Source organism: Chanos chanos, chromosome 2 (assembly GCF_902362185.1).
Source record: "Chanos chanos chromosome 2, fChaCha1.1, whole genome shotgun sequence".
Taxonomy (NCBI): Eukaryota; Metazoa; Chordata; class Actinopteri; order Gonorynchiformes; family Chanidae; genus Chanos; species Chanos chanos.
This window is the reverse complement of record NC_044496.1, coordinates 50,837,057-50,850,832: the sequence shown is the minus strand read 5'-3', so window position 1 is coordinate 50,850,832 and position 13,776 is coordinate 50,837,057. Positions and strand designations below refer to the sequence as shown.

Below are 13,776 nucleotides of genomic sequence, written 5' to 3'. Positions count from 1 at the left end.
CAATGCCTCTGGCATTGTCCTCCAGCAGAGACCTCCGCTTTTAAAACCTCCACTGTCTGCTGGCTGGTAATGAGTTCAGGGCTTGTGATCATTACCCTTGGTGAGAGTCATGGCCCTCTGCTATGTTTGGTTTTAATAAGGCCAGAGACACAGCCCTTGAAAGAAGATAATGATTTAACACAGGCAGCTGATGTAACATGTGAACCAAACATAATTTAGACTAAACCCTGAAACAGCCCACTCCAAGTGAGCATCAGTCTTACTGTCCAACAGAGGGAACAGAAAGGTGCTCTGGAGCATAAAGAGTAGCGCATAAAGATTCTACGAGCTTAAGAAATGTAAGAAACCAATGCAAGAATGTGTAACTCTGAGCACTAAGAGTATATCTACAGATTTAAGTATACCTGCATATTTATATATTTCACCAGATTTAAGTATACCTACATATATAAGTATATCTACAGATTTGAGTAAATCTACATATGTAAGTATATCTACAGAGTTAAGTGTAGTTACATATTCAAGTATATCTACAGAGTTACGTACAGTTACCTATTCAAGTATATCTACAGATTACGTATAGTTACATATTCAAGTATATCTACAGATTTACATATAGTTACATATTCAAGTATATCTACAGAGCTTTCCTCAGACAATCTGTAAAGATCATCTCATTAAACTTCTCAGTCTCTGCATCCAGTGCTCAGGTCGTTTATCTGATAGACTGACTGACTGATATTTGTGTGTTGGTCAGATTGTGACGAAGCTGAAAGAGGAGATCGGGGCAATGGAGAAGGAGCACAGTGACCTGCAGCTGCACATCTCACGCACAGACTGGTGGTGTGAAAACCTGGGCACGTGGAGGGCCGTCATCAGCGGCGCCGAGGTCAGTCCGTCACAGACAGCGTTTTTTTTTTTACATTCTGCCACCCTCTTAACGATAGTGTCGTTGTCATGACAGTGGCGTGGCGCTCCAGCACTAATGTATTATTTCTATTCTTAGACCGTGACATTTTCCTTAGCAACCACATACAGCGCTTCCGTTTGCCGTTCACTCACCTTACCGTCCTTTGGGGTAAAAGAAGAAAAATTGTTCTTTACAGTCGCAACGTGCCGTCCACTAGGTTACAACATGCTGTTTCCGTAGAAACCTGTTGTTGCCCTTAGTGACAGTACCCTATTCCCCCTGCAGTTAGAAAGCGTTTGTCCTGTCTTTGTCACAACAAGTCTTTCATCCTTGTGACATCAGAGCCTCCCTTTGTGTTAAATTTTTGTTTTGCTTTTTCTTTTCTCGTGACTGACTTCGTCTGTCATCTCTTTTTAAAAGTGGGCGTGTCCCCGCTGGGATGAGCAGAGAGCGGTGACTGCGCTTGACTGAAAACTCCTGCAGAGAAAGCCTTTTTAGATAATGAGGAGGGAGAAAAGATGTTTTCCATTTCACCTCAAGATGGATGCGAATTGATTGGATGATTGTAAACGAGCTGTTTCAGCATATTGCCCCTACCCCCTTTCATTTTCTGTCCAAACCTTTGATTGCCGTTGAAAGGACTCCTTTTCCTTGCCTTTCCCTCAGGCTTGTTTTAGGTTCGCAGACTGCCGGTGATTAATGCTTTGTCTGTTAATTGGCTGTAAAAACGTTAGCACGCTAGCGTACTGTGCGGTTTGCAGCTCATTTCATCTATCAGATTCTATGCAAATATGTACTTTGGTCTTAATCGTTCTGCTTTGTAGCGTTTGCCGCTGATACACTTCGCGTGAAGAGCAGGCTAATTGACATTTTCTAATCATTTTTGATGTGTCGGGCCTGACTGTCAGATGAGAGATTTGCCTTTATAGGATTTGGTTGTGAAGTCTGGCCTACGGGTGACATGTTTCTCATTCGTGCCTAGACTGCTTTGCGCTTGTATGCGGTCTAATGCTGCGCTTAGCAGTAGCACCTATGCCACAGGAAGCTCCTTAATGGCTAAGTGCTTGGTTCTGTATTCTGCCATGGAAGTCGCTTTGGATAAAAGCGTCTGCTAAATGAATGAATAAATGAATGAAATGAAGTGAACTGTTTTAGGTTTACCACGGTGTCTAGGATCGCTTAGATTGCTTTTATCATGATACCTGTTGCTCTGCTGACACTGACTCTTTGATCTGTTTGATTTTGCTTACTTTATATTTGTCTGTCTTTAATCGGGCAATGTTTCCACATAAAGGCACTGAGAGGAGGTTCTGGGAAGACCTTGTTTTGTATTCTGTTTGTCTGGGTAATGATTTTAAAAACGGCCTGTCTTCGTGTGTTTGTATGTGTTTTGTGTTTCTTTATTTCTTACAGGCTGCTGAGGAGAACGGTGAGCAGATGCCCAGTTACTCGGTGGTCGTGAGTCTCCTGGAAGGAGACGACTCGAAAAACAGCCGCTGGACTGTCGTCAGGAAACTTAGCGAGTTCCAGGCACTACACAGGAAGTTAACGGAGGTACTTTTTTATTTTTTTATTTATTTATTTTTTAAACCTGTTTGACATTTGAGGAGTAACTGTCTTTGAGGGTCATACATAGACCTCCGTGGATATTTTAATACATGCCAAACTCTGAAATGCCTCTGTGACCTGACAGTTACTTTTACTCCCCTGACTTTGTTGCTGCGGTAACAGAATGAGTCATCACGCTGTTGTGTTTTATTAGATGTGATACAAATTATATATGACAGAGATATAATCCTCACAAGCTAATACTCTCCTCCCCCGCTCCCTTTCTCTTCCCTCTGTTTCTCTCCATTCAGTGTTTTCCTTCCTTGAAAAAAGTCCAGCTTCCCTCACTCAGTAAACTGCCATTTAAATCTGTTGACCAAAAATTCCTCGAGAAATCCAAAAACCAACTCAATACCTTCTTACAGGTAAGACATACACCACTGTCAAGGCCACTTTCGTGATCAGTATCAGAATCAGCGCGGTATTAAATCATTGACCTCTCTCGTTGCTAAATATCTTCCCTCGTACCAGCGTGGCTTATATAACCAGACAAAACAATTTCAAGTACAGGTAGCTCGCTCATTCTTTCATTATGGCTGAAGGGCTTTTTGCTCTCTCTCAGGGGTAATGGAAATGTAGCAGCAATTTGTTTGCTCAGCCTTGCTGTTCCTCTCTTCTGTCAAGAAAGCAAGTTTTTCAGACTGAAATATGACAGCCGACAAATAGAGAATGACAGAGACGGGGCAAAAACAACAAGACTGCTCACTCCAGACGTTTCATCTTTTCCATGCTGTATTTAGTCGCTTCTTTTTCAAATTCCGTCAAGAAACGATGAATTTCGTTTTTGTTTTAACTGGTCACGTGTATTTCTCGGTTTGCTGCAGGTCATACTGTGCCCCATAATGATGTTTCTTATCAGCTCTTTGCATCAGATCTACAGATATTTTAGTGTCTTGATTCGCAGTGTTTTCAGTGTAAAACAGAATGTAAAACAGAAGAAAAAAACCCAAACTAGTAGACGTTTACTCCTTTCTTTTAACGTGGCATGTCTCGGAGAATGTTTAAGTTGGTGCTGTATGTTAATTGATTGTTTAATGTCCTGACTATGTCTGTCTGGCTTTGCGTGTGTGTGTGTGTATTTGCGTGCATGTATTTGCGTGTATGTGCGGGTGTGTGCGTGTATGGGCGCGTGTCCTGTTTAGAAAATGCTGACAGATGAGCGGATGTGTCAGAGTGAAGCTCTATACGCCTTCCTCAGCCCCTCACCAGAACACCTTAAGGTCATCGACATTCAGAAGAAGTCCTCCTTCTCTCTGGCCTCATTCCTGGAAAGATTGCCTGGAGACTTCTTCTCACACCAGGAGGTATTGCCCACACCTTAACTGGTGTTTCCCTGCTGTCCGAGAGTACTCGCTCTTGTTTGCAGCCTGTTTAACGCGCGACGATTATTTCCCCCAGTGCGTGGTCACAGCAGTCTCCATCTGGGTCACGTCTTTAACGACTGATGATTGAACTGAGAGAATTTTGACTGTGAACGTAAGATGGTACACATGGCAAAGAATGCCTCTACATCACCGTCATGCGTGCTGCTAAGAGCACGCTACCGAGAACACGTTGTTCAAAAAACATGCTCAGGCGGAGGGAAATGTAGCGTTTGAAGAATTGGCACCTTAATGGTGGAGCTATTATGAAAATGGAATCCTGTGATTTGCTGTTCAGAGTGGTCGTTTCAAGGAGAAAATCAAAACGGCCAATTCTAAACTTTTGTTGGGAGAGAGATTTCCGTGTGCTCTCGTCTCAGTCGATGCGGTGTCTGTTTTGTGAAGTTTTCTCTGTGACTTTTTTTTTTTTTTTGGTCTCGATGTCTGACAGGATGAAGCTGAGGATGACAGCGACCTGTCGGACTACGGTGACGAGTCAGACGGGAAAAAAGACGCCCTGGCAGAGCCCTGCTTCATGCTCATTGGAGAGATCTTTGAACTCAGGGGCAGTGAGTATATTGTCTTCCTGTACCCACAGTGGAATGGTGTGTGTGTGTGTGTGTGTGTGTGTTTCTGTGTGTGTTTCTGTGTGTGTGTGAAAGAGAGCGAGAGAGAGAGGCATGTGTGTGTGTGTTTGCGTATGAGAGAGAACAAGAGAGTGACAGAGAGATGGATCCAATTCTGTGGTGATGCAGTGATTCATAAAACAAATATATGTTCAAGACAGAGAAAGAAATCGTTTCTGTTCTTGTGTATTTCATGAAGACGTTGTGTTGTGTATTACAAAATCGTGACTGCGGGTCTCCAGATTCATTGCTGTAATAGAGAGCAGAGGCTTACCTCTCACAAATAATTCTCCTGAACTGGACAGATTCTGTTGTAATGAGATATAGTGACTTTCCAGTCAGCGATACTCTCCCTCTGCAGAAGCACTCAGCCTTATCTATATTCTCTGGAGCAGATCTCAGACTACTTTCAGTAATAGATCATCTTGGCAAGCATCAAGTGTTTTCCTAACTATCCCATTAAGGCTCATTGATTTTAAACTCAGTGTGGACCATCTCTGTGTTGAAGTTTAGACGTCACGGTTGTTGTATCAGTCTTGTCAGAGGCATTTCAAAATAACGTCACAGTTATTTTTTTCCTCAAACAGCCTCGTGTAATTTAATGATTTCTCTGCCTTGGGAAAGTCTAATAGTATGATGTAATATAGGCCTCTTTTCTGTATTATTACATGGTACTTTATTAAAAACGGAAGCTCAGAGTAAATACATTGGAACCTACACAATATAGTCACCTCATCTGAGGTTACACATAAGCAAATGACATTTACTGTAATGCCTCCACACTTTTTATATCATATAAAATTCCTTTGATATGTTAACGTTGCTTTTCATGTTAAAAGAGAAATATAACCATTGATGAAATATCAAAAAGAACTGTCCAGTACAAAAAAACAGTCAACCGCCTTCAAATTCACCATCCGAAACATTAAAGAGAATACTGATGGCCTGTCAATGATTGGTCATGAAAATTAAATAGTTTTAATGTTTTTATTAAGTCCCCCGCTCCCACTGAATTTTCGGTTTTCTTTTCCGTGTCTGTAGAGTTTTTAAGTTTGATTCTCAGGAATATCACACACGCACACACACACTCTCGTCCTCCTCCCTCTGAACTCAGGAGGTCCATATGTACTGTCACTGTGCTGTCGTCTAGTCCTGTATAAAAACTGTGTTTATTCTGTCTGGGTGTCTCTCTGTTTGCATACAGAAGTGTTCTACGCTGAACTGCAAACAGCGCGATGAAAAACAAATATGGTTTTAAGCCTGGCAGCAGTATGTGCATGGCTAGCTTTTAGACTCTGCGAAATGCGGCCCCTCTGGGTGTGGAAAAAAAGAAAAACATATTCTGGACTAAATTTAAGGGCATGAAAGACGAGACTTGTTTTAGAATCTTTTGGGGAGGTCGTTGAAATGGAATACTGAGGCGTTTAAACCTCTTTGCACGTTTCTGCTAGGTTTTCTCGCGGACCGGTGAAACGTGGGCTGTTCTGTGATTTAACTTTGATGACTTTGATTTTTCTGTCAGTTGAAGATATTGTTGTCCAACATTTTGTTCTCCTTCTCTCTGCAGTGTTTAAATGGGTGCGGAAGACACTAATTGCACTAGTCCAAGTCACCTTTGGACGAACCATAAACAAGTAAGAATGATTTGTCTCTATCCATTTGCGAAATAGAATCCACCCTCGAAGGGGCTTAATCAAATTGTCATGCAATACAGTGGAGGAAAGTTTCCAGATCATAAGCTCACGAACGGAGTAGCACGGTGACCTTTTCGCCTCGGGGCCGATGCGAAAAGACACAATAATAAACAATTGCGGTCTGCCAGCCGATAACGTGTTCTTCAGTGATTCACAACGGGGTGGACATTCACCCAGTGTCCTCGAGATGCCATAACAGACTTCTCGTGTGTGCGGAATTGTCGTTACCGTGCGAAGCGGACTCCTCGTCTGTCTGGATGTGATGAAGTGTCTGCCGGTGACAGGTCTGGAATGGACGTCGTTAGAGCTGTCTGTCCATAAGAGAGTGTCTGCCTTTCAGACGCTCTCACTCCACACCGCCGTGTGTTCCCTGATACAGCCTGTCATTTTCTCCCCCGTCTCAAAAGTCAAACAGAGTAGAGAACCATGCTTTTATGTCCGAATAATGTCCTCAAGTGTTTTTTGACTGAAACGTAAGTGTTTGGTGCAGTGAGTGAACCTGCCCGAAGACTTATTATTACGTCTTTGTCCTACAACAGCAATGATCACTTTCTGCTTGATTCGGAGACAAAGTAGTTCGAGTATACTTTGACTATGCCTCTACGATGTATCCATATATAGTATTGTAGATATTAGAGCTGAACACTGCCCATATGCCCATATCCATAAATAGTATTGTAGATACTGCCCATATGCTTCAGAAGTCAGTTGAATAATTCAGTCAGTGCTGTTTCAAATGCAGAAAATAAATTCATAAATACGTTATTGCCAGAGGTTCAGGTAATAACCAAATTAAATCAGAGGTACGGGATGTATTTTATTTTTGTGCTGGTTATTAATATTCCTTTTAAGTTCAGTGTAACAGCATAATGCTCTGTTTCATTGATGTCTCTTTATCTCTTTCCTTCTTTGTGATACTTTGGTCCACAGACAGATCAGAGATACGGTGAACTGGATCTTTAGTGAGCAGATGTTAGTTTATTATATCAATGTTTTCCGGGACACATTCTGGCCCAACGGGAAGCTTGCACCCCACAATCAAGTCCGGTCAGACTCGGAGCGGAGAGAGACCAAGGAGAGAGCACAACAAAAGCTGCTAGACAACATCCCAGGTGAGACTGAAGACAAATATGTATTACCTCAAGTTATAAATTAGTTATTCTGAGTTTAGTGAAAAGTTACTACTATGAGTGTATTCCAGATTTTCTTTTCTTTTCTTTTTTTTTTTTTTTAACACTTGATGTGAAGCTGCAGAGATAACGGGAAAGCTTTTTTTCTCCAAATCATTCACGGAGCTCGTTTTATTTTATCGAAATGTTCAAGTGACAAACAGCATAGTTTTCACCAAATATACACTTGTGGAAAAAAAAAAAAAAAAAAAACCCCAAAACTTTAAAAAGCAGGAGTTAAACCGTCGCTCTCTGTGACAGTTGTTCAGTCAAACAGTCAGCACTTCTGTTTCTGTCGCCCTTGTGGGAAACCAGCGAAGTGTGAAGTTGTTAGTATAAAATGCCTTCAACTCTCTGCCATCCTGGTTTTAATTAAAGACGATAGCCGGTGCCCTCCAAACACGTTTCCATCAAGAGACTCTCCAGCGAGCTGATACGGAGGCAATTACATGTCTCTAGCACCAGAGCCGGAACTAATTGCGTTCCACCTCGCTGGCTCTTAGAGGGCCACACTCGTGTGGCTAGTGTAGAGTGAGACTGAAGAGAGTTACTTTGTCCTCAGCGTAGGAGAGCGACACTGCAGAATGTGCTGAAAATTCTGTGATGTTGTACCTTTTTAATAAATGCATTTCCAGCCAATGTTTCACTGAGCATGAGTCAGTAATGGTCTTATATTAGTCTGTGAGATTCACAAAACATTATTATATATTGTTATACAATTATTTACGTTAATCATACTTCAAGATGACATTTTTTTCTGAAGTTATGTTATTAATTTGTTGTGACATGCATTTTACATCATTTAAACTTTAGGATTTTATTCTGTTAATGCAGTTCCAATAACAATAACAGTTAATAATGTCAGAATAATCTCTTTCTCTTAGATGCACTACAGAATTTAGTGGGCCAGCAAAACGCCAGATATGGAATCATTAAGATCTTCAACGCATTTCAGGAAGCCAGTGCCAATAAGCATCTGCTATATGTGAGTCAACATCAGAACCAATTCCCCACCTACTTCTTTTCTTTTGTCGTTTTTTTTTTTCTTTGACGAGTATGAATTGAACCGAGAAAAGTGTCACATCATCTCTCGTTCTCACTTTCCACAGCTGTCGCTTTCGTTTCCCTTCCAAAACCGTCCACACCTGAGTTTGGCTTTAAGGGTTGAATGCACTCAGGGCAGCAAAAGTTCAGGGACTAACCCTTCCATTTTTGAAAGAAGTCATTTCACATCCTCGATCTTTTTTTATTCATGAAAAAGACTGTTATTAAGGTTTATTTCTGTCTGGGTTAGCTGACAGTAGGAAGAAACATGCCCTTTACCCCCACCCACACGAGGCTGACAGGATATCTATGTAGTTGCAGTACACATGTGGCTCTGTGGAGAGAGAGAATCATTTTTCTGTGAATGGTGCTTGAACACACAATATTAAGCTGTATGTCAAAGTGAATAATTGGAAAAAACTGTTCAGCAATTCTGCGTCCTTATTAAAAGCTTAATGAAATGCTGCCATCTAGTGGTAGAAATGAATGAGGTTGAAAACGCCTTAATTATGGGAATGATGGGTACATCTAACTTGGACTCATATTTCTCTCCTTGTCTGTCTTGACTTTCTCTTCCTCAGGTTCTTCTGGAAATGCTTCTCAAAGAACTGTGCCCTGAACTGAGCGCAGAAATGGACCAACTCTGATGACATACATACATACATACGTACATACATACATACATACGTACATACATTCTCACAGAAGGACTGGAGTCACCTCAGCTTCAGTCATCCTGTTTTACATTCATGTGCTTGAAAATCCTTTTTTTGTTTGTTTGTTTTTAATTTCTGTATCACTATCTGAACATACTTGAGGACCTAGTAGCACTGAAATTAGGGAGCTTCTTGAAATTCAGTTCATTCTTTTATGTTTTAACTGTCTTTGGGTCACTAGCTGAATTGTAATGAAGTATCAGTCCAACTGCCAACCAGCCATGTTTTGTTTGTTTGTGGAATTTCTTTTGACCTGCTTAGGTCTTATAATGTGAATAGTTGTGGAATGATTGTTGTATTCACTTAAGAGAAGGAAAAAAAAAAAAAACACAAAACAAAACACGGACTTCTCAAACCTTCCTACCTACCGTACAGTACATATTGTGATTATTATAAAAGCTTTTTATCGTGCAATATGTAATGTAAAGTTATTGTGACTATTTTATTTGTGATATTAAAATAGATTTTATTTTTACCAGAAATAGATTAGAGCATTTATAAGCAATAAATTGCAAAAATGCAGTATCTGTGTATCCTTTCTTTATCCCAAACTGGAATATGAACACCTTTTTTGTTTGGTTTTGTTTTCTTCAGAGTCTTTGTAATAATTTAGATTTATAGGAACCACAGCACCTTTTGCACCGAGACAAACATTTGAAAACAGCTATTCAGAATTCTGCACGAAAGCTTACATCATTTACAGACTGGACTTCAATTCGTTAACTTTTTATTCTTCAGACATCATTACGATATGATTCTTACCAAAAATGATGCAAAATAAGCAGCACTGGTAATCCCTGAGGAAGCTTTCTCTCAGATCACAGACTCATAGTGCATAGTGGCTTTTGATGCTGGCAGACAGCCTTGCATTATCAGCACCGAGTACCTTACTGCATATTTTCCTCTGAAGTACCCTCTTAGGGACCAATTAACTCAGTCTTACATGTGACATTGGACAAAACACAGGGGGGAATCTTCCAGAACAGTGGCTTTTACTCATGAATCAGCTCAGGTCAGGACCAAGGAGGAAACGATAGAATCTGAGACCATCGACAATGCGACAGAGGGGTGTTGAGGTCGCCGGTCACTATATTCTGCCGTAGATTACGTCCATCTGGAGGTCCTTACAGACCTCTGGATTCAGCTGGGCTGCCTGGAGCAGTCAATGACGGCGGGTAAAGCATGTTAGAGGTCACGCATTCAGACAATCACCAAACAGAATTTTTCATCCGCGTTATTTCACGTGGTAGAACAATATGGTTCCATGCCAGGAAAAAAAAAAAAAACAAGAGAAAGAGAGAAAGTACAAGGTAGCATACCTCACTAAGAATTGCTTTAAACCGTCTTTTTGTCAACAGACCTCTGTCACTCTCGGTGTGAAATTACCTTAATAAAACACTCTTTGGCACTGACATCGTTCTGCTCCACTCCCCGCCCCAGCTGCAGGCAGCGGCCGTGGTAAAACAGAGCAGTGGCGATTCCTTTAGAGATGTATTCTGGTAAACAGTCTGTCCGCCTTGCTATGGCACCAATGTCCTCATACTTGGAGATCCTTTAAAAACAATTTTTTTTATATAATTATTTATAATTATTTTTTAAATCCTATATAATTTACTTCTATATCATTTTTATAGTATTATTAAACTAAATATCTGAATGAATGTGTCATATGGTTCTCTTAAAATATTTGAGACAAAAGCACATGTTCTAACCAAAACATATTCTGCAGGTGTGCTCCGCTATATGTACTATATGAAACTGCAAGTGTAAATTTCATCCAACTCTACTGAAATTAGGCCTAACTTTAATATATAATATAATAAACATTATACAAATATGCATTTATCTCTCTAGGATGAACAGATAGATAAAAATTGGCTGGCTCATTGATTCATTGTTTCATTGATTAGGCCAAGGATAATATGGACTTTATTAAAGTAATTGTGAGTATGTGGTACCTTTCAGCTAGAGTGGCTGCTTTGGAGTAGAACTTCCAGTGGTAGTAGTACGCTACCAGGTGACCCTGGGCATAAACGTTGCCCCTTTCCGCTGCTTCCCTCAGACACTGCAGAGCGGCCCGTGGATCCTTCTGTACTCCGATCCCATACAAGTACATTATCCCCAGCACTCCCTGAGACTCCAGACTGCCGTTCCCACACGCTTCTGTGTGCCAGTAAAATGCCTGCAAAAAGAAAAAAGAAATACACAACTTCTGTAAAAGAAAAGAACCCCATTAGGTGTATATATATATAAATCTTTTAAGTAAATTGTTTCTTTTATAACACACTTCAGGCAATGAAACAACTGGTTTGTTTAAGAAAAATTGCAGGCAAGACATTTTGGTGCAGCTGATAACCAACTGAAGTGTTTTTTTTTTGTATTCTGTAATATTTTTGATATACATCCTCTTGTATCTCTTAAACATTCTGAATACCTTTTTGAGATCAAGTGTGTCAGGCCTTGAGTAGAACATGCCAAGACAGGTTTGGGCTTTCACACAGGCATGAGGGTTACCCCCATCAGCAGCCAGAAGAAAGTGTCTGCCAGAGATTTACAGAAAGCACCTCATTAACATTTATAACAGGTATTAGTTGTATTATTCTGACATATGACTCTATATGTGACCATATCAGTCTACAACAAACTGCAAATACTAGAACAGATACTTGTTGCTGTTGCAAACATGAAATGCTCATCATCACACCAAGCAAAAGACTTCATGAAACAAAGCATTTTACAATACCAGCCGGTTACATTATTTAACACTTATCTATATTTTAACATTTAAATGGTATGTTTTTCATTTTTCATTTTTCTTAACCATTAAAGTTCATTATTTATCTGAACCATCCACGGTCAACAATATCTCCAGCTGACTGCACTGTTCGGCAGGAGCTGACCCCACACTGACCTCTCGGCCTCTGAGTCAGACGCCTGCACTCCGTAGCCCTCCATGTAGGCTCGGCCAATGTTGTACAGGGCAGTGTATCTGATGGAGCCAACATCTGAGGAGTGCCACCAAGCGACTCTTCTCATGTACTCCACTGCTTTAACCTGTCTCAGGCCAACGTGAACAACAACAGGCAATTTCATCTTTCAGAAAGAACTGCTTTAATGACAGCATTACTGTCAAACTCCACAAAGGTGTCCCCAATTAGTTGCAGAGAACCAAATGTCCAGTTTTGTACAGCCGTAGCATTTTTTTGGGGGGGGGGGGGCTCAAGACAGCCCTTAAATGTTTTATACAATATCAAGAACCTTTTAAGATGTTTCAAGTGTTTTCGTGTGGTATGTAATGAAGAAAAATGGACTCACATGGTCTGCAGTGGTTCCAAGGCCATCGTAACACATCACAGCCAGCTGGTACAGAGCACGTGGATCTTCATCCTTAATGCCATTAAAGACTGTCTCTGCTTCCACATAGCGACCCTGGAGCACAGGCACAACAGCTTACGGTTAAAAGAGTACAAAAGATTTATATTCGGAAGAGGTAACGAGGGGACTCATAATGTTTTAACACGCACTGCAGGGCAAGAGTAATGGCTACATTTTCCTCATATGGACATTTTTCTCAATTACCCATTAAAAGCCTGGATTACAGATTTTATTTAGGAAACATATTTTTCTGTCAGCAAACTGATTTTTTTTTTTTTTTTTTACAAACTCAGGCAAGTCATTCATACATCAAACACCATTGTAATTTGTTCCAAAGGGCACATCGAATGTAACGTACTGGCAATTAGGAGGTAGCTGGGAGAAATTAAAAAAAAAAAACATTGAAAATGAGCTTGAATTACATCTATATCATTTTAAAATACATTTCGCCTGTACAGTCTTATTTTAATACGGCAAAACTTATGACAGTCCTTTCTTTTCTTTTCTTTTATTCAAGAACTCAGTGTTAAAAAAATGCTCTCCAGATATCCTTGTTATCCTTACCTCTTCATAATACAACTGTCCCAAAAGAAACAAAGCTTGTTTGTCTCCTCTCTCAGCGTTCGCCTTCAGTAATTTCTCAGTCTCCTCCACCCCTATGGCACAGCTCTCAGCGTCTGTGTCTGATAGGTAATGGGCTTTGTGTTTCACAAAAGTTACAAAGTTACTCAGCGTTTCTCATATTTAATGACAGGAATTGTTGGAACTCATTGTGTTGTATATTGTCATTTAACAACTGTATTCTTAAATTCACCACGTTATTATTTCAACGTATTCGTGAAGGAACATCGGGACATTTCAGCACGGCGTCTTGCATCACGCACGCCTTTAGAAGGGCGATCTAGGTCGCTCACATCACTTCATTAGTGATAAATTTATGTGGCTCATTAAAGTGAATGACCTCTTTCCCTCTGGTCACATGGTAGTGAAGAAATGGTTACAACCTATGTAATGTTATATGAAGTTCCATTAATGTTCCTTTTTTATTATGACACAATGCCGAGTCTGTCTCGAACGATCTCCAATGGGATGCAACGCCCAATGACCAATTAAATGAGAAAAGTAATCAATAATTAAATACACACCCCCAAATCCTATAAATACCTGATTGCTCACAGAGTTGCAGATCCGTCTTCTCATCATGGTATTCGATGGTGGCAAACTCGTGTGACCTAACTATCTCCTCAGACTTTGTTTTACTACCCAGTTCCAT

The 13,776-nt window shown here is 40.4% G+C and overlaps 2 protein-coding genes across 2 annotated transcripts in view; one reads left to right on the top strand and one right to left on the bottom strand.

Annotated features, from left to right (window-relative positions):
• snx25 (sorting nexin 25) overlaps positions 1–9,653 on the top strand; it is a 31,670-nt gene extending 22,017 nt beyond the window's left edge. Inside the window, exons 11-19 of the mRNA XM_030766710.1 lie at positions 758–889; positions 2,324–2,464; positions 2,770–2,883; positions 3,661–3,822; positions 4,331–4,448; positions 6,073–6,139; positions 7,130–7,311; positions 8,253–8,353; positions 8,994–9,653. Coding sequence (XP_030622570.1) covers positions 758–889; positions 2,324–2,464; positions 2,770–2,883; positions 3,661–3,822; positions 4,331–4,448; positions 6,073–6,139; positions 7,130–7,311; positions 8,253–8,353; positions 8,994–9,059 — 1,083 coding nt within the window. The 3' untranslated portion in view covers positions 9,060–9,653. The remainder of the gene's footprint in view (positions 1–757; positions 890–2,323; positions 2,465–2,769; positions 2,884–3,660; positions 3,823–4,330; positions 4,449–6,072; positions 6,140–7,129; positions 7,312–8,252; positions 8,354–8,993) is intronic.
• A 562-nt stretch (positions 9,654–10,215) lies between these two features.
• Positions 10,216–13,776, bottom strand: lrp2bp (LRP2 binding protein). Its single transcript, XM_030765510.1, has 8 exons — positions 13,668–13,776; positions 13,068–13,201; positions 12,444–12,557; positions 12,040–12,182; positions 11,563–11,668; positions 11,087–11,310; positions 10,515–10,680; positions 10,216–10,281 (listed from the first exon to the last, which is right to left on the bottom strand). Exons 1-8 carry the CDS (start codon positions 13,774–13,776, stop codon positions 10,216–10,218), a joined length of 1,062 nt encoding a protein of 353 aa, XP_030621370.1.